The following is a 21,202-nucleotide window of genomic DNA, read 5'->3' as shown; positions in this document are numbered from 1 at the left end:
TTTGCCCAGCATGCTACTGCTCAGTTTTATTAGGCTACTGCACAGTTAATGTCTCATGTAGACATGCCCAACATTGCTTTAAAAAGCATTATATCACTTTTTAAAATTACTTGTTTATGGACCACCATGCTGTGCTGAACACACACGCTGTTTTAAAAATGCTTATTTGTTCTTTTTTTTATTTTAGTACATGAATATGCTTTACATTTTGATGGGGGGTTTTTCAGAATATTCCTTCCAGCAATTTTGAAGTTTAAAAGCTAATGCTTTAAATTGATATAAACTTTGTTTTTAAATTCTGCATATGTAGATATGCACTGCATTGTACCAGATTTCCTCAGCAATTCCAAAATTGTCTTCATATAAATCAGATCTCTAGTTTTAAATGGGTATTTCAGGCTTACAGAAAATTTAAGATCAAGCCTGAAATGGAAAAGGAATGAGCACTAGGCTGTGTAAAAAAACACATTGTTTTGCATAGGGTGGAGTAGTTGGATTTAATAGAAGTAGCTACCACCCTTTTTTGCAAATACTCAGATGAGAACAAAGATATTGAGCCAGATACTGATCTCACTTACACTGGTTTAAAAATCACAGTTGCTCTACTGAAGTTAATAGTGTTATGCACTGACCTCAGATACTGGCTGACTACAACTAAAGATCATAAATAGGCTTCATAGTTGCTACTTTTCAAAGCGTGGCTGCTCAAAGGAGAAAATAAATGGTTAATGAGTCACTTCTGGCCAGATTTTCAGTGTTCGCTGTTTTTACAGGCAAAAGTTAGTTAGGTGTCTAGCTGCCAAGATTTGCACCTGTGGAACATGTTCTACCAAATAATTTGCTGTCATTTAAATAATTTTGCTCTGTTCTTCAGCACACACATCCTTAACATTCTGTGTTGTCCCATATGTGTTTTGTTTTTGTATCAATCACTGAGGTTAAAACATTTCCTATTTCTGCCTTTATTATTTCCCGTAAGTACCATAATTTAGCAAAGCTGACTGTGCTTGCTGCTTTTTCCAGCTTCTGATCCTGGATATTCATTAGTCAATATACTTTATTTTTGTGTGTGATTTCCTTTCTTTCTTAAGACTGCAATATACAATTAGAATCAAATCAGGGGGCCTAGTTAAAGTGCAGTTAGGCTATAACCCAATATAGAAGGCTTAACACTTGTATTATTGTATTGGAAAATGTTTAATATACATGAGAGCTCACTTAGGTTTGAATTACAAAAAACTGTTATTAACTGTGTCATAGAGTCTGCCTGTCTGTTTCAGAAGAGATTTTCAAATGGCTGAGTTTCTTGTTCTAACGTGGTACATTTCTAAGTGTGAACTTAACACTAAGAGCTAGATTGTGATACTCTAATTCAGGGGTGTCAAACTGATCTAGCTCTGTGGGGCCAGATGTGGGCCAAATGAGTGGTGTGGGATCAGTCCATGGACCAAAGGAATGGAGTGGAGCTGGTGTTGCAGGCCTGATTGGTCCCATGACCCCTTCCACACCTTCAGGTCGAGGACTTGGCGGAAAGAGGCCTAGCATCCCAAGTGCTTGGCTGCTATTATGGGAACAAACCATAGTGCTGGGATCCTTCCCACAGTGCTGCTGGCATTTGGCTACAGCTGCAGGAAGATCCCCTCATCAAAGCTAGGGGCCATCTGACCTGGCTCTGTGGGCTGATTCTGGCCCATGGTCTGTCTGTTTGTCACCCCTGCTCTAATTCACATTGAATAGTAACCACAAATTTCTGGCATTTTAATATCAGTTGCTGAGTTCATTTAGATAATTATAAAACATTCTTGTAAGGCATTCTTCTGCCTTTGAGTTGCTAAATTAATGAAGCTTTCGCCTGGAGTTATGTCTCTTAACTTTGACCATTGTAAAATTTCTCAGAGATTGGTAACTATGGTACAGCTGTTGATGCTAACCACCTGTCACTCTTGATCCATGCAATATTTAAGCAAGGCTAGGAGAGGACTGTTGCCTTTGAGCTAATGTTCTTGTTTTAACTGCTTTTAAATAATTTAGCATTATTTCTATGGATTTTTGTATACCTAAACATGTGGTCATACAGGGGAAGTAGTTTAGAGAGTTATAGGTGTCTTTAGTTTTAGGTGTGTTCACTTGATCACAGCTGTCAGTGTTAAGTCACGAGGGCAAATCCTTATTTACTCTAAGTTGTTATAATTCTCAGTTCACTGATAACCCACCCTAGAGTAGTGATTTCAAAGCCCAGTGCTACAGAAATGTACTGCTGAAGTTAATGAGACTACTCATGACACTAAGGCTGGGGACAGACATTCAAAAAGCCCAAGCCTAAATTGATTCAATCTTTGCAGGTTAGTCTAACCTGCAGAGAATGAATCAGTTTCCAAGGTATAGGCATTCCTTTTCTATTCAGGAAATGCAGGCACATGCCTTCAGTGGCTGAAGCCAGAAGCCTGGGGGCGCTAGAGCTGAAGAGGGTCACAGGGAAGCTGAGCTGAGGAGGAAGTTGTAGCCAGGCCCCAGCAGGCCTGCCCCAGCGACACCCTGACAGCGAGAGCAATCCCAGCACATGGCACATGGGGCTGTCTGGCTTCAGAGGGCAACTCTTCCCCCTCATCGCTTCCCCCTCCCCCCTCTCTCCCACTGTTGCGGGGCTGGGAGGGGAGCCCTGTTCAGAGCTGGGGGTGCTCTTCTCCCTCCTCCTCTCCCCTCTGCTGCCATGGGGTGGGGAGAGAGGCTCTGTGAGGCTGCCTGGCCCCAGAGGGGGACTCTTCCCCCTGCTTCTTTCTCCCTCATCACTACAGGGTGGGGACAGGGGGCTCTGTGGGATACTGCCCAGTCCCAGAGTGGGACTTCTCCCCCCCAGGTCTGGGGGAGGCTCTGTTCCATGCTGGGGGGAACTATTACCCCTCCTCCTCCACACTTTAGAGGGGTAGTGGGACTGCAGAGCTCAGCTGGGCAGGTTGTGGGTGTGAGGGTGGGAGGTGTAGGGACCCCCACACACTGCTTCCATGGTGTGCAGCCCATGCTGCCTGGAAGCAGCAGTAGGCAGGGAGGTCAGGCTGTTCGTGCCCAGAGCATGTGTGGCTCCATTCAGTGTTGTGTGGGGGGAGGGACCAGAGAATGCCCCATCACCGGGGCTCTGCTCCCTGTGCCTGCAGCTCCAGCACTTACAGTGGGGGAAACCCTGCACTGGAGCCTACTGCCTGCCCTGCTCCCTGCTGTGCAGGTCCCTGCACTTTGCAGGGAGTGGAGGGAGCCCCGCCCCCTGCTTCTGCATAAAGTCCAGTGCAGGGCTTCCCCACTGCGAGTGCTGAGCTGCAAGTGTGCAGCACAGAGCTCCAGGGATAGAAGCAGCCAGGCAGGCTGCATGGGGCTGTGCTCCTCACCCCCAGTGCAGTGCTGGCTGCCTCTATTGAAAGGGTTCCATTCCGCATCCTTGCAGCTCTGCACTTGCAGCGGGAAATCACCACGCTGGACTCCGCACAGAAGCAGGGGATAGGGCTCTCTCTACTCCCAGCAGAGTGCAGGGACCTGCACAGCAGTGAGCAGGGAAGGCAGAAGGCTCCAGTGCAGGGCTGCCCCTGCTGCAAGTGCTGGAGCTGCAGCTGCAGCATGGAGCCCCAGCAATGGGGCAGGCTCTGCTCCCTCCCCCTACACAGCGCTGGCCAGAGCCATGATGCACAAGGCACAAGCACCCTGACCTCCCTTCCTGCTGCTGCTGCCAGGGAGTGGGGGCTGCATGCCATGGGGGGAGTGTGTGGGGGTCTCTATAACCCCACCGTCACACCCACACCCTGCCCAGTTGAGCTTAATGCTCCTGCTGTCCCTCTGGGGGGAGGTGGAGGAGGGGAAAGAGTTCCCCCTGCCGCCACCCCTGCTCTGGGCCAGGCAGCATTGCAAGGACCACCCCCACTCCCAGTCCCATGGGAGTGGGAGGGCATGGGGAGGGGGAGGAGGAGGAAGAATCCCCATCCAGCTCCTTACAGAGTCCCCCTCCCTACCCTGGGGGGAGGAGGAGGAGGAGGAGGAGGGGGAAGAGTCCCCCCCAGCACAGAGCAGAGTCCCCCTTGCCACCCTCAGGAACAACCAACCCAGCATGGCCCCATTAAGGTGAAGGGGGCAGCGAGAAGGGTTAATTCCTCCTTCCATCCCTTCCCTGCAGCTGGGTCTGCCAGCTCTGCAGCCCCCTCCCCTCTGCTCCCTGGCAGACAGGCTGACCCCAGCTGCAGTGGGGGAAGAGGGGAAGGAGGGAAGAATTAACTCCCTCCCTGCCTACTTTGCCTTAACAGGACCTTGTCGTCCAGTGTCCCCATTAGGGTTGGTCCCTGCTTGGGCTAGAGAGCAGAGGGGCGGGGTCAGCCCTGCTGCAGAGCAGAGAGCCCCACCCAGCTCAGAGAGCATGCTGGGATGCTGGGGGAGTCTGGTTTATCTTAAATCAGCAAGGGGTCTGGGACAGACATTGTATAAACTGGTTTGAGCCAAATCAGTTAAGCCTGATACAACATTCAACCTGATTTATCTCAGCTGGTTTCAGCCATTTTGAAACTGGTTTATGTGAACTGAATATCTGTTCTGTTAGAGTTTTAAACCAGTTTCTGATCAGTTAAACCCGTTTATGTGTAATGTCTGTCCTTAGCCTAAAGGGAAAATTCTCCAAGATATAAATGTAGGGTTACCATATTTCCAGGACCAAAAAAGAGGACACCTGGCAGGGGGAGGGGAGGAGGAAAGGAGGGAGGGGCATATGATTGTGGTAGAAGGGAGTGATATGCTTGTTCCCTGCCAATCCCCTCAGTCCTAAACCCCTGCCCCCCCAGCCCTGCCAGCCCCCATTACTCCCAACCCACAGCCCTCTGCTCCCCCCAGGCCTGCGGTACCCTTCACTCCTGAGCTGCAGCTCCCTGCCCCTCAGCCCTGCCACGGCCCTACACTCTGGACCCACAGCCCCTGCCCCCCAGCCCTGCTGGTGCCCCTCACTCCCAACCCACAGACCCTGCTCCCCCAGCCCTGCTGCCCAAGCAGCTCCCACATTGCGTGCGTGCCCACTCACACACACACACACACACACACACACACACACACACACACACACACACACACACACACTGTGTCTTTACCTGGCCTGCTGGGGCCTGTGTGGGGAGCAAGTGACCCCTGACAGCTAGTCACCTTGCCCGCTGCTCCAGCCCCAAGCAGTCCCAAGCAGCTAGCCTGGGAGAGCAGAGGAAGAGCAAAGAACTCAGACATTTCCTCTGATTTTAAAAATGCTCCCGAACACAGCACAGGGGGCCAAAAAAGACGACATGTCTGGGAAAACCCAGATGTATGGTAACCCTATTAATAAATAGGAATTAGATGCCTACCTCCCATTAATTTTTCACTGCACTTTGGGTGCCTTGCCACTGTTGGTGCATTTAAAAATCTCTAGATTTGATAGTAATAATATGTTTTTAAAACACGTCAAACAGTTCATACATCCATCCATCCAACAGGAAAAGTACAAGAATCATTGGAGTATAGTTTACTACCAAATTGAGGCGCTTGCATGGATTCTAGCGTGAGCAGATTTTGGTATAAATAAAAAACATTTGAAAGACAAAAAATGTATTCTTGAATATATATCAGCAAAACAATTTAAAGCTAGCATAATCAACATTAATTTCATCTAACCATTTTCTGTAGCAAACCACTAACAATTCCAGTTTTGTAAATTCTCTCACTTCTGCTTGTAAAAGAATGTAGCCCTGATACCTAGGGGGTGGTTAATGAGTATGAGAGGCAAGGATTTTTTCAGGGGTGATATCTTTTACTGGAACAACTGCATGGTTGGGAGTGGTTTTAGCAGCAGCATAACTAGGGCAGGGCAAGCAGGCTACCAGTACTGGATGCCAGCTAGGAGGGGGTACCAGAATTATGCCCCTCAGACTTACCACTGCTTGCCCGTAGGGGCCAGACAGTGTAGCACTGCACCAAAGGTAAGTGAAGTGAGCAGTATGGAGCTCCCGTTGCTTCCTACCCCCTCCTCTCCCCTCCCCTCCACCCCTGAACCGTTGCCAGAGTAGGTATAGCCCTATGCCCAATATATATGTATGGGCAGGGGAGGAAGTGAAAAGGACACTGGGGCCATGGGCCTGCCACTGTCTGAGTGGGGATCATACTGCTGCTGTTGATCAGAGGACAGTTGCTTTTGAAGATAAGTTGGATGAGGTCACAGGGTTATTTGAAAGCCAGGAGGTTAGGGGAAAGGGAAATTGGGAATATTTTTCTCAAAGTTTAATACTTTTTGAGTTCTGCACTGGGTATAGTCAGTTTTGAGGCTGGTGAGGTGGGTCATATTATAAATGAGTTGTAAAGCATTTTACCTAGGTCAATAATGGCTGGAGCTTATAATGTGAGGGCTTCCAGTTGAGTGTGTGAAATACTTTGCTGAATCTCCACCAAGTTTTTAGGAGGAGTGTATCAACATCACAAAAGCAGAAATGGCACTCACTAGCATTAAAAGTAAATCTGATGAAAAAGGCCAAGGAAAGCAAGTAAAATTCACTTCTGGCAGAAAACCTATCCCTTGCTTAGTTTCATAGGAGCCTTTCCCAAAAGCAAACTTTACCTTGCATGAGCACAAGAACAATGATATCTCCTCATTCCTAAAATCTCTTCTTTTGATCAGGTCTGAGGCAGATAGGCAGATTGGTGTCAGGGGTTTGTTTTTCCTCTGCCCTACCAAACCTGTTCTGTGAGTAAAATGAGGTTTTCAGCCTCCAGGGGTGTTGGTTTAACCCAGTGGTTCTCAGCCTTTTTAGAGTCAAGGCACCTCTCCATAACTCTTCTGAATTTGGTGGTACCCTGGTTGAGAATCTCTGAGTTAGCATCTAGCTGTTTCCAGGTGGTGGCTGCAGGGGCAGGCCCTCACCCCACTGTGTCCTGCACTTTTTGCCTCCCCATACCTAGTCTATCCCTGAAGAGGCAAGCAAAGTCTCCAACACCAAGGCTGCTCCTTTGGGCTCTCACATGCCAGTGCCTGGAGCCACTTGACCTTAAGGCTCCTCCTGCTCACCCTGGAAGTGCTGGAGAGAATGAGCTGGGCTGAAAACCATGCCTCCATGTATCACGGCTGCCTGCCTGTGGCAGAGTGCATTAGTCAGAGCTTGGAGACTGCTGAGGGCTCGTGTGGGGGACAGTTTCAGAGAAGCAGTCATTGACACCCTTTCTCCATGAAATACTGTTGTGGGAGGAGGGGAGAACACTTATATTGTTGCACACGAGCCAGGCAGCACAGCACCCACAGCATCCTGTTTGCAAATCACTGGTCTAACTCTTTTCATGAATGCTGAAACCATCTTCAAAAGCTCTTTAGTTGTTTTCAGTCAACAAATTTTCTTTCCCTTTTTGCTGTTTTATATCAGATTTTGGACACAGGTATTTTGAAAGTGTGATATTGTATAAAATATCCAACATTGAAACTCTCAGCATAATTTTAAGATATAGCAAATGCATTAAATCATTTCAGTGCCAGATATAAACTGTTAACTAATATAAAGTTGTTGATTTTTTTAACAGACATAAATTATTGGATAGGAAATGGCACAGCGAAGTCCCATCTTTCCAACACTTGGTCCTACTGAAAGGTATGGTTACAAAATTAAGAATCCAAATAGAGGTTTGCAGGGGCAAACCCAGAAGGGGTGCTTTTGTGGAGTAGAGCTCTCTTAATTCTCTATTTTATTATAATGCTTTAACATGGAACATTTTGTTCTCAGTGCAAAAATCAACTGAAATAAATACTGAAGACATAGAGAATTCATATCTAATGCATGAGCCAAATCATGAAGTCCTTGCTGAGTTTTTTTTTCAGTCCTTTCTCAAGCCTTCAACTGGGACTGAGGAAAAACAACAGACCTCAGGACTTGTACAAATGAAAACCTTCCAGGAGTAAGGAATATGTGTAAAAACTCAGGCCCAGCCAAACTGGCCTTCATTTACATCCTTCTTCAGCTCTGTTGACTTCAGTGGATTTACAACAAGATGTAAGTGAGAGCAGGTTTTGAAAGGATTTGGTTCCTGGGAATATCAAATAACATTTACAGAAAAAAAATGAAAGGAAGATATAAGGAGTTGATTTTCAAAGGTATGAAAGGAGTTGGGTGCCTATATTAGCTTTATGCTTTTGAAAATCTTCCCCTAATGATTACAGCACATCTCTAAAAGATTTTATGTTTCAGTGGCCAGAAGTCACAGCAGCCAGGAGCCCCCATTGCTTTCCATGAAAACTGTGGGGTGTAGAGCTCCTGTGAAAAAAATGGCCCAAAACTAGGTCAGGTACATAAATGGAAACAGAATTCTTTTGAAATTTTGGCTTCTACACTGTGCAAACCTTGTATTTAGTCTCTCCTGGATTTTAAAGCTTTAGACATACTTGTCCAGTTCGCAGGGCACAATCTTTTTGTATTGGTGCTCCAGGAGTAGTCTGTTTGGCAAAGAAAAGAATAGACAGCAATTTAAGATATTCCTTCTTAGTCTGTTTCTATTCAATGTACAATAGACACTTCTTACAGTTATTATGCTGAACAAGGATAGACACAAGGATGCACACATGTAACATAGTTTGCACACATGCTAGCCAAATTGAATAGAAACTGAATACAAGTATTCTGAGTTCCTGTCCCAGTCAAAGTACTGTGTCTGTGTCCTAGTTTCTCTCCAAGCATGTCAAAGTCCTATTAATAGGAGCACGTGCCTCAAGAAGATACTTTAGAGCAGTGGCTTCCAACCTTTTTTTGATGACTCTAAATTGGCCACCAACAGGACTTCTTGACCTAGCGCCGTGGGGGTTGCTGGGACTGGAGTGTGGCGGTGGCTGGGGACTGGGGGGGGGGGGGGGGGGGGGGGGGGGCTGCCATTGCCCACTTTGTGCATGGCGCCCTTGCCTTGCCCGCCCACCTGCTGCTCCTGGGCTGCATATGTGAGTGTGCATGTGAGTGTGTGTGCAGACCCTTCGCGACCTTACTGAGGACCCTGATTTGGGTTGTGCCCCAAGGTTGGGAACGAATGCTTTAGAGGGAGTGTGAAGAAAGTCCTCATTTCTTTTTTCAAATACCACATATCCTGCTCCTTTTAATTTGTAGATCAATCAAGTATTCTGAGAGTTAGTTTTCTTTCTGAGTGGACAGTATTTCCCAGTGCTTTCTGCTAGGGTACCAACCCCATAACCATGACTATGACTAAAAGCCACAATAGAGGTTTGTGTACATATTTTATAATAATAATAATACACGTGTTTGAATATTTTTTCCTTTTCTTAGACGGATTCGAAATATACCACTCCATAGCCAGGCTTTGACAGCAGTTCCATTAGCATCTGCGAGTCTAGTGGATCAGCTAGAAGACAGAATTCTAAGCCATGAGAAAACAACCGCGGCCCTTGTGGAACACGCGTTTCGCATTAAGGAGGACATTGTTTCCACTCTGCATAGAATGCAGAACAAAGGGGGAGGAGATCGGTTGGCTAGGCAACTCTTAGAAGAACACATCCGAAACATAACTGCAATAGTGAGGCAGCTTAATCGGGACATTGAGGTATGCTATGGTCTTTCACAGGGTTAACACTGTCTAAACTACTGATTTTTTTCTAAAGTAATACAAAAATTAGCAAGATTTAATAAGCAAAGCTATTGTGAGAGCAGAAGAGCTTCTAAGCTCTTTATACCTTCTAACAAAGGGTATGCAAATTGCATAATTCTTTTGGTGGCTTTAAAAATAGCACAGGATGCCAGCAGGAGTTTAAATATAAATCCCACACACAATTCTTTGTGATATTAGTGTATTTTCTTTCAATGCAAAGCTAGAAAACCTAGGCAATAGGTAGGGCGGGGTGGCACCTTAGAGACTATCTTGTTCAGACAGGTACAAGGTTTTTTAGGCAACAACGTATTTTAGCAGATGCTAGGAATCAGGGGGCACTTGTGCCTCCTGAATCTGGGTGGGGGTGGACACAATTTGTGGGCAGGCCTGCGGGTGGGCCAAAAGCCACTCCTATACTTTTGTGCCATGGCTTAGTGCCCCCTCCCATGCTGCTAGCCCATATGGCAAATAAAACTGCCCTGTCCTGAGCGGTGCCAAGTCGGGGGCCAGTCTCAGGGGGGGGGGGAGGGTACATCCCCCCTGTGCCCTCCCTACCAGTCACCTGTGCTAGGAATGGACTAGCACAGGGGTGCTCAAATCTCAGTCTGTGGGCCAAATTCAGCCTGCAGAGCCATGGCATCCAGCCTATGGGGTCCCCATGGGTTGGAAAATTTGGCAGTGTGATAGCTACGGAAATTAATTCTGCCACCCCTCCCCTGCTGCCAAATTCCCAGCCCCATGTTGATGGATTGTGCCTGGGCTGCCCCTATGCAGCTGGATCAGGCCTGCCCCCCTTTGCCCTCCCATGTAGTAGAATTGAGGCTGAGCTGTCTCTCCCCCTCCCCCATGTGGCTGGATCGGGCCTGGGCTTCTGCCCCCCATGTCCCCCATGGAATGGGCCCATCAGCCTGATCCAGCCCACAGACAGACTGGCACCATCCATTTGGCCCATGGGGGAAAGGTTGAGTACCATGGGACTATCAGAAAGACGCTACAAATATTGTTAGTTAGTGCAGCGCTCACAGTGGCATAAGTAGGGTGGGGAAGACTGGGGCAGTTGCCCTGGGTACTGACTTGGGGAGGGGGTAGAGGACAGAATTGTGCTAGTGGCAGCAGCAGCAACCAGAAGTTGCCACAGACATTGTCTGGCTGAATTGAACACTCATATCTAGGTCAATGATTCTTCTGCATGCAGACACTTAGAGGGTGGGCACAGGATGCCTGGAACCCTTTCAAAGAGGGAACTTTTCACAAAGGGGTCAGCTGTACATTCTAGTTATGTGTGAACAAGCTCAGAATGCTTCAAAGGGAGCAAAATTGCTCCAACTTTAACACTCCTTCATCCAGGTTTAAAGTTTCGCTTCATTTGAATCATTCTCAGCTCAGTTGCACATACCAGTTATAATGTACCAGCTGCTGCCCTATTGAAACGTTCCCCTTTTGAAAAGGCTCCAAAAATTAGTGTGTAAATACACCTCCTAAATACACTTTAAATTCTAAGAATTTAGATGTACAGGCCACTTTAGACCAGTTTAAACTTCCTGGAATGATTCAAAAGCACATTAGAAAAATCAAATACTATTTGGAGCTGGTCCTCCTTGAACTAGTTCAATGTTATGTGCAGACACAGAGCATTCCATGCTAGTGTCACTTCTCCAGGCATCCCATGCTGCACTGCTCCTCACCCCCCAAAAACCATGCAGGGCAAAGGGGCTTCTTTACTGCCCTTTAGCTCTATTGCCAACAGAAACCAGTCTGCAGGGGTGGGGAAGCAGAAAGCCTCTGTGTCAGTTTGACTTCCCTACTAGGAACCTTGGGTGGGGATCCTAGGTTTATTTAGAGGGGTGGATTAACTAGGTGTATGTGTGGTGGGGAGGAGTTGTAGCCCTTTGTCTAGGTGAGTGGGTGGTTGTGACTGTATCAGTAACCACCAGAAATTGCTGGGTGGGGTGGGAGGAAAGACCTATTGCACAATGGGCACTTAGCAGAATAGAATGGCTATCAATTCCATGCATGTGCAGTGAATTAGCCCATTAACTGTTAGTTGCTCCTGCCCTCTGTGCTGCACTCTTGCAGCAGCCCTGCCAGGCAGGTGCAGGTTCCACTCTGCATATGTATCTCTGAGCAATTGCTGGCAATGCAGGGTAGTTGAATGGTTAAAATAGCTAGCGAGGTTTGAGGAAGGGGCTGAGCACACCAGCACCCTGGGAGCCACAAGCAGGGGGCCACAAAGCACCTCAGCACCTGGCAACCCCTTCACTCTAGTCCCCTGCCCCAGTCCAGATCTTCCCTCTAGAGCAGGGATGGGCAGAGGGCCACTTAGGGAGTTTTGATGAGCTGTTGTGGGCCAGGTCAGCACACCCACCTTCTCTCCAAAACTCGCTAAATTGCTGTGCCCTGCACATAGCTGAGTGGATGGGATGGGGCTACAGGCTGACAAGAAGCGACATCTGGAAGCTGGAGAGGTGGGTGGGGCTGGGATTAGGGTCTCTGGGCAGTGACAGTGCAGGGATGGTGCCCGAGGCAGAGACATGACCTGCTCCCCACACACCCCTGCAAACAGTACCAGTTCTGTCACTGCCCCGTGATCTCAATCCCAATCCCAATCCCAATCCCAGCCCTGGCACAATCTCTGCCTACCCATCCCACTCCTGGATGCTGCTCCCTGCCTACCTGCATCCCCATCCCATCTGTCCGGCTGCCTGTGCAAGTTCTGGGCCAGTCTCTATGGAGACTCTGCCTGCCCGCTTTGTCTGCTGCCTCCAATGGTCAGGTGGAGTACCCAGGCAATGGGGCCAGGTCCAGCGGCATCAGTGGAAACTGGCGGCAGCAGCCGGAAGAAGTTGCCGCTGTAGGGGCTGCTGCAAAGCGAGTCTGGCTCCCATGCCACCCTAGCTCCTCTGTGTACCTGGGGGTGGTAGGACCAGCTGCACATGCCACACCCCAGGCTGCCCCCCATGCCTGGGCTGGTCAGGGCCAAAGGATCCATCGTGGGCCAGACAAAATCCCTTGGCAGGCCAGATCTGGTCCAGGGGCCATATTTTGCCCACCCCTGCTCTAAAGAAATCTTGGACAGACTCTGGGCTGCAACCCCTGGAAGGCATGATGGTCTGGGTACTCAATTGCCCTCTGGTGGCATTTTGGTAGCAATACAGTCCCTAAATGACGAGGGCTCTGCTCAGAACATTTTGTCATGTATGTTGTTCTGTCCAGTGCCATTCTTGAAACGGTTCAAGAGTTATGTCTGTTACCTCTGCCACTCACTCCCTTTTGCTTCCAACATAACACACACATTCCAGAAGCTGCTTAGACAAACAGCTTCAAGCCTGGTATCTTAGAAATTAACAGAATAAGGGATTTGGTGGAAAATGAGAAAGCGTAAGTTAATATTTGAGGGTCCAATTCTGCTGCTCATCTATACCTTGCATTTTAACTGAATTTGAGAGTTTTATATGTTGATTGGGCCCTAAAAATAAGAAGTCATAAATGAATATAGTGTTCCTGTTTTAGCATATTCCTAAACACAGTTGTTATTAAAAGTGTGGTTATGCTTGAATTGTATTTAAAATATAATGAGTGCCTAACTGAACATATAGTTAGTGGCCTGTTGAATTCTTTTTGTACGTTAATGTTTTATAGACGCTTCAGGAACAAATACGTGTCAGAGATAACCTCAGCTATGGAACTAATTCTACCCTGAAGAGTTTGGAAATGCGGCAACTCTCTGGTTTGGGAGATCTTCGGGGGAGGGTTGCAAGGTAAGTGCCAGTTTGGGGGATATTTTGATGCTGATTTTCTATTAATCTTACAGCATGCACTTCATTTTCAGTGGCAATGGGCCAAATTCAGCTTTGGCCTTATTCCCAGAATGAATTGGGTCCTGTAGTTTCAAGAAAATGCATTTGCGTTCAGGTATCAAATATTAAAGATAATTACATCTCTCTTAATTCTGGTAATTAAGTCTGAACAAATGAGCTTAAATTTGAAAAATGTTTGAGTTTTGTTCAGGTTGAAAAGGCTTTCTTTTTGGAACCATCTCATTAGCACACCTTCTTAAGATGCCCTGGAACACTTCAGTCTCCAGAGGGCACATTAAATATTGTTTTAATTTTGTATGCATTTTAAGGAGGGAAAATAAATCACATAAATTATTTAAAAAAAAATTATTAAAAAATAACAACAGTTGCTTTTTATCCCTGGGGTTTAAAGATGAATGGCAGCACAGAGTCACAAAGGTTCTGCAAATTAATTATACCATGAATTATACTTGTGCAGTTTCATAGCCTTTAGATTATACGCTCAATGACACCTGCATCCAGGTAATGTGATTGTACAAGTATTGGTGACAACATACTCTGAAATTTCTGGGATGACAAATGTGTCCTTAACTTTGCTGCAGGTTCTTTGACTAACACCTTCATTGTAAATGCAGCATGGATGAATTTGTTCCATCATCTGGATTTTTTGTAGACTTTTTATTAGCATCACTATTTTTTGCTGGATCAGGTTTGCTACATGATTACCATTAATCTCTTTTGATTTATTGATGCCTTCAATTGCCTGGAAAAATCTAGCTGATACGGTGGAAGGTTAAAAGCTTCTGTAAGATTTCCTGATTGTCTCTTGAACAGTTCAAAGTTTCCATGAAGACTTGTTAGAGCAGTTTCCAGGGATTATAGGATTGATTTTTTTCATTTTTTACAGTGAGTACCCTTAAGTATAACAGAAATGAATCAAACGCATACTTAATTTGTTTTTTCAAGTCAGACAATCTGTTGAAAATATGTTTATAGTTATATAGGTCGATAATCAGCGATCACTGAAGTATCCCCTGCAAATTAATTTGTGTGAGTTTTCCTGTATAGCTTTCTTTTCATATAAAGTGTTCACAATGAGATTCTACAAAACCCTCAGACAGGTTCTATATTTGAAGTTCAATTAGCATCAGTTTGTGGAACATTCATTTATGTTGGTGAAGGCTTTTTCATGCCATTGATTTTAATTGGATAATTCATGCGAATGAACATTGGCCAACATATGGTCTACAGTCACGGTGGGGGACAATGGTAATCTATCAATATTTACACCTCTATTTCTTTTTTACATGTCTACTAAGAGAACCTCAGTTTTACTGCTTCAGGTCCTGTTTCCTTGATGATCATAACAATATGACAGTGATTATACATAATAAAATGTTTCAGGGTGGTTGTTAGTATGTCTTGAAGGCTAGAAATCCATATTTGTTACTCACAGAAAATCAGTTCATTTTTGCTTAATTGTTATTTTTTAATCTGATATTTATCTACCATGCATTTTGTATAATAAAATCTTCCCCTGTGAGGGGAGGTAAAATTGCTTTATTTGTAATGTGCTGAATTCAGTTAGAACATTGTTCTGTGAGAGGAAATTAGCTGCCTTCAGCTACAAGCATATTTTGCTTAAAAATTATTGTAATTGGTGGCACTCCTGTCTTTCTCTGCTTTTCCCCCCATGGTATCATAGGGGTTTTTGGGCTGTTTTATGGTTGTGATGTGCAGGAAGGACCAGGCTGGATGTTGTTGTGGGCTGCTTTGGATACCTGTTTATTATGTTGTTGCCTGTAATTGCAGGGAACTAGAAATAATGGCCTGGGAGGTCCTGTCCAGTTCTATGTTCCTATTATAAATCCATCATTATTATTTAGTTTCTAGAAGCCTCAATTAAGGTTGTCCCAGGGGTTGTATCAATGCATACTGAGAAACAATTACTGAATGCTATGTTCTGCAGTTATGAAATGCTGAAGCGTATAATTTCATCCTGACAGTTCCACTAAAAAAAATCAAGGAGTGAGACTACCTTGCTGGCTTTCTGATGATATTTTATAGTTAGATTCTGTAAAATTGCACGTTAATCCCAGCTATTTATTGCCTATCTAAATCCTGGTCCCCAGGTTTAGGTTTAGGTTGATACCCTAGATGTGAATGACATATCTAGTCCTATCTTTATGATGGGATAAACTGAACTGTCAGAGCTGAATAACCTGCAATAGAGACTTGATTCCAGATTACTACTGTTGCTTCAGGTCCATCTATACTTTAGAATGGGCTCGGACCCCAAGCAGCAGGAGCGAAGGGGGCAGTGGGCCCGGATTGGGGGTGGGGCACGGGGCTCCATCCCCACCCGCTCCCCACCCTGACATTCTTGATGGGCAATTGGCTAGTATTGTAATACTGACACATTGTTATGTGGCTGCTCTTTTTTCTGTTTGTTTGCCAGTTTAGATTTTACTTTTCTTTTGGATTTAAACAGTAATAATGATATTTGCTATAACTTGGAGGATGAAAATGCATCTTGGCATGAACGTCCTCTGCCTGAAAGAATAACCAAAAAAAGGTTTAAACATGTCACTAATTTGGATAATGGTTTACCTGCCATTTGTTGTAAGATGACACTGCCCTCTGTCTTCCTAAACCTCCGCTCCTCCCTGTTCTCAGTCAATTTCATATATTGGATCATCTACCTTTGGATATTACATATTTTCCTGAACAGAAAATACACATTAGTCATACTTTTGAGAAGTCTTACTTCAAATCCTACCGTACCTATATTTTTACAATGTAGTTAATGTACTTACTGTACTACTCACTGTAGATTAAATTAATCCATCAAGAATATTTTTTGAAACATGGGATAAAATACATACATACCATATAATACACTGCCTGTCCTACAGACATTGAATATAAAAGGATACCAAAGAGGGTGATGCTCATTATTGTGATCCAATCATAATAATGCATCTGATGGCAATTTTGTCTGAAAAAGAACTAATGACTGTTGAGTTTGCCCTATTTTGTTTATTGCAGTAGTTACTGTAGTTACATGGTATTATTTTGTGAATGTAGGCATAAATAACCATGCACAAGCTAGAAAACTTAAAATATGACATCTTTTGATAATTACCTTGATAATTACTGTATTAGCTACATCTAATAAGTAAACTGTGTGAAGGGGCTGACAGAGCATCAGACTCATGGCCATTTAAATATAGTTTAACAGATGTTTGATGTATTGTGAAGAATAAACTAAGGTATTAAAATTGTTTACCTTCATAATGCGATTTCCATCACTACAAAAACATGTTGTGTCCAAATGATTTCAAAGATGAAATATTTTGGATAGTTGAATATATTGGAGTATGATGACGTACATCAGTCAGGGGGATGGTTGGCTATGTGCCATGAGACACGATCATTTCTTAAAATCTCAAAGAACTGAAATGCTTTTCTAGACAGATCAGCACCTTTATAGCAATGGCCATTTTAGCACTGATCATTTTAAAAGGCTTGAGTTGTGCATCGTATTCTGCTGTTGTCACCAGTTCTTTTGGTATTTATCTGAACAGGTGTGATGCTGGTTTGGCCCGACTGTCTGCAGAGCATAAGATTACATATGAAAGACTTCAGAGCTTGAGCAAAGACCAACAAGCTTCTAAAATGATCTTAGAATCAAAAATCAAAGAGGCAGAAATACAGGTATGTTATACGTTTTAAATCAACTGATCTTCATGAGTGAGAGAGTTCAACACCATTAATGAGGATACCATATTGTAAATGGATACTCATTACAAATGGAGGTTCAAGCATCCAAAAGAGGCATTGCCAATATCTTGAGTACGGTATACTCAAGTTAAGTTCATATTCTTGGGACTGAAAAAGGCCACACACTGACCTGCATTTTTCCAAACTTAATGTAAACACTGGTCATTCTTGCGCCATGTTTTTGTTGCTGTGGTGTTAACAGCTTCAAAACTGACTGTCATTTTTCAGAGCTGCTAATAGCCAGTTTTGGGGCTGGTATTAGAAGCCCGGAAAATGAAAGGTAATAGTTTTATGACTGCTCTTAGGAGCCTTGAAAATGAGGAGAGTGAGTGCCCTAGCTTTAGTAATGTTCAAGGCTTCTACTGTTGGTCCTGAATGTAAATAGTAGGTAAGAAATTGGGACTATGTTCCTACTGAATAAAATATCCTTAATCCTGAGGGAACAAAATCGACTGATTTTCCTTTCCCTAAAATACTGCATACCTCAGATTTGAGTCATTCAGTGTCTTACATAAGAAATCCTAGAAATGGCAGTAGGGCTCCATTTGGGCATCAGGGACATACAGAGGCAAGTTTCTCTAGGTCAGGGATGTAAAACTTATCTGGCCCCATGGGCCAGATAAATATTGTGGGTCTGTTCACAGACTGGGCCCACATTTTGGTCCTGCCCCAACCACCACAGGGTTGTACTTCATGGTCCCAGAGCCCCTGCCATGGAGCTGTGCCGCAGTGCCCTGGATCTCTTGCCACATGCAGCACATCCCCAGAGCTTCACACAGGTACTCTGGGGCTGTGCTGCTCTCAGCAACAGCTCCACTGCTCTGGGCTTTGTGTGGAGCCATCCAGTGCACTCCACATGCTGCACTCCACATCACTCCAGGACCCACAGGCAGCACTGGGGCATATGTCTTTGATACCTCTGCTTTAAGTGATGCCCTCCCTGCATTTTGCACCAGCCATTTGGCTTTTGCCAGTGGCTTATCCTGGCATATCAGTTCTCTTCCATGGGTCTGGATGGAGAAGGGGAAGCCTTGACTCCACATGTTGTAGTCTGTGCCCCCTGACAGCAGGCCTACAGGTGGGGGCAATAGCTCCTTGTTTGTTTCTGTGCTCAACATAGCCAAATAGAGGCTACTCAGAATCTAGGCTTATACCATATTTACCTGAATCCATGAGGATGCTGAATTTAAGATGACACTCCAATAATTAGATTCTATACACGGGCAATTTATAAATTTGTTATTGGAGGGTCTTCTTAAATGCATACCCCTCCCCCTGCCCACTGCTGCAGTGGGGCAAACAGTGGCAGGTAGCAAAGGGCAGGGATCAGGCCACTGGATTCTCCTACAGCCTGACTTACCCCCTGCCCAGTGCCTGCGCATTCTAGCACATGCCCCCCTGGGGTGCACAGGCACCACCCCTTGCATGCCTGTACCACCTGGGCTCCCCACTATGCCTGCGCCCACCTGTGCTCTACACTGTATCCTCCACTACTTGCCCCCCGTACTTGCTCTTCCTCCCACCTGTCCCCCTCCCCGCCTTGCAGTGCCTGCTCTCCTCACCTGGTACATGTGCTCCCCACAGCCTCTGACCCCTGATGTCTCCTCCCCTGCCACCACCTCAGTCTCCCCTACCTTCCCACCCCACAACTCTTTACTGTCTAGCTTCAGCTCCTGCCCAACTCTGGCTCTGCTCCAGCCTCGTCATGCAGTATCAGTTTTGGCAGTGGTAACTCTGGGCCCAGTCCTGGCCGTGGCTGCATGGCTGAGTTGGGGCTGGAGCAACTACAAGTTCAGTGCTCTGGTATGGAGCAGGGCCAGAGCTGGGCTGAAGCTGGAGGGCAAGAGGCAGTAGGGGTTTGGGCCTATGGTAGGCAAAGGCAGTAGTGAGAGTAGAGAGGGGGTCAGAGGTGGTGGGTTAGGGCAGGCAAAGGCTGTGGATCCAACTCTGACCCCGACCCCCACCTGGAGTCAGTGTTGAAGTTGGAGCCTCAGCAACTGTCTGCTCCCTCACTTGTATTCAAATCCAGAGTGAGGAGCATTTTTTCTCATGTTAAATGGGGGGGTGAAGAACCTCATCCTGGATTTGAGTAAAACTGGTATGTGGTATGTGGGAAGTTAACATTTCTGTAAAACACATTAAATAATCCCATTGAATTAGCCATGAGTACTGTAGGTGTATTAGTCATAAAGGAAAATTGATCCCAAGACATTTCCAACAGCTGTATTTAAACCCAGATCAGAAAAATGCTCAACAAAGAAGTTTTCCATGATTCAAGTAGGTTACATTTACCATTTTAGAACATGGAAAATCTATGTTCTATAACCTATTACAGTGTCACTCTTCAAATTGCTGTAGTTGAATGTAAGCATTCCTATTGCATGCCATAAAAATTCGCACTGATCTAAAGCTTGGCACACAAGAGCTGTCTAAAAACCCATTAATATTTTGCTGGCAGCTTTTTAAACAATCTGTTCCATATTTTTTGAATACCACAAATAAAGATATTAATTCCTTTAAGATGCATTTTCTGCACTTAATTAAAATGTGGTAGTAATTTATAAAATCAGATATGTCACAGGTTAAGCAACTGAGAGAATCTAATTATTTACTATTTTGGGAGGGGGGAAGAAACATGGCAGTGAGGTATACATTTTTAAGCAGTAAATTGGAAAGATTGTTATGATACTGACTACTAGAACAGAGCTTCTTTGAGAAGCCACAATTTATTCTCAGTCTTTATGTGTAAGTGTGATGGATGTCAATGAAATAACAGTATAACATGGCTTAATATGAGTGAATGCAAATTGACAGGAATTAAGTACATTCATCTGGGGATGAATCCTGGTCCTTTATCTCCCCAGGCTTTATATATGGCTTTGAAGTACCCAATGGAACCAATACAGTGGTGGAAGGGACAAGGGCTTGTTCAGGAGCTCCTCACTCTGTGTGAAAGGGACTCTGGGAAGGCTACATAGAGTTTTTGGGGATGAAGTGTGGTTTCATCTATGAATACCCAAATCTACCAGTTAGGTTACTCCTCTGTCTTTCTCCATTACTTTCATGAGAAATAAATACATTACTGGAAAAGAATTCTGGCTTCCCTTATCATAGAATCATAGGAAAAAAGGTATGGAAGGGATTTCATGAGGTTTTTACTTCATCTCCCTGGTCAGGGCTGGATCATTTCTGTATAAAGCATGCCAGACAAACTTTTGTCTAAGTTGCATGCTAAAATGTCCATTGATAGAGATTCCACAGCTTTTACAGGAATATGTTTTAATACTTAACCACTCCTTGAGTTAAAAAGTTCTTCCTAATATCTGACGTAAATCTCCCTTATTGAAATTTAAATCTGTTACATTTTGTCCTGTTCTCATTGAACACAGACAACAATTGTTCTGATAACCAACCGTTTTGTATTTGAAGACTGCTACCAAAGCCCCTTGTAATCGCTTCTCTAGACTAAATAACCCCAGTTCTTTTGACCTTCCCTCAGATATTATGTTCTCAATATTTCTGATTTCTTTTTGTTGGTCTCCTGCCAATTTGTTCACATTTTTTCTTGAAGTGTGTTGCCAAAAACTGGACATAATGCTTCAAGATGAGGTCTTCCTAGTGCTGAATGAAGATATTGAACAGTAGAAGATGTAGGACAGATCCCTGGGGAACCCCACTTGATATCTCTTTCCATGTTGACATTGAGCTGTTGATGACTACTCTTTGGATATGTTTACCCAATTAGTTATGCACATAACTTATAGCTATTTTATCAAGCCCATATTTCCTTAATGTCTAAGAGTGTCAGAAAGTGTCAAAAGTCTTACACAAGCTCAGGTATATCACATCCACTGCTCCCCCTCCAAGTCACAGGTTGCTTAGGTGCTTGGAAATAGATTCCTTGGTGATGTGCACCAATATCTTTCAAGTTATCAAGATTAGACTGACTATTCTCTAATTCCCTGCATCCACCTTATTTCCTTTTTGAAAAGATAGGCACAATATTTGCA

General features: G+C 44.8%; 1 protein-coding gene across 1 annotated transcript in view; it reads left to right on the top strand.

The window, feature by feature from the left end:
- The window catches only part of FAM81A (family with sequence similarity 81 member A), a 37,396-nt gene that overhangs the window by 7,181 nt on the left and 9,013 nt on the right, over positions 1–21,202 (top strand). Inside the window, exons 2-5 of the mRNA XM_019477389.2 lie at positions 7,552–7,619; positions 9,294–9,567; positions 13,252–13,370; positions 16,997–17,126. Coding sequence (XP_019332934.2) covers positions 7,573–7,619; positions 9,294–9,567; positions 13,252–13,370; positions 16,997–17,126 — 570 coding nt within the window. The 5' untranslated portion in view covers positions 7,552–7,572. The remainder of the gene's footprint in view (positions 1–7,551; positions 7,620–9,293; positions 9,568–13,251; positions 13,371–16,996; positions 17,127–21,202) is intronic.

This window comes from Alligator mississippiensis, chromosome 11 (assembly GCF_030867095.1).
Source record: "Alligator mississippiensis isolate rAllMis1 chromosome 11, rAllMis1, whole genome shotgun sequence".
Taxonomy (NCBI): Eukaryota; Metazoa; Chordata; order Crocodylia; family Alligatoridae; genus Alligator; species Alligator mississippiensis.
This window is presented reverse-complemented; position numbering and strand designations above follow the sequence as displayed.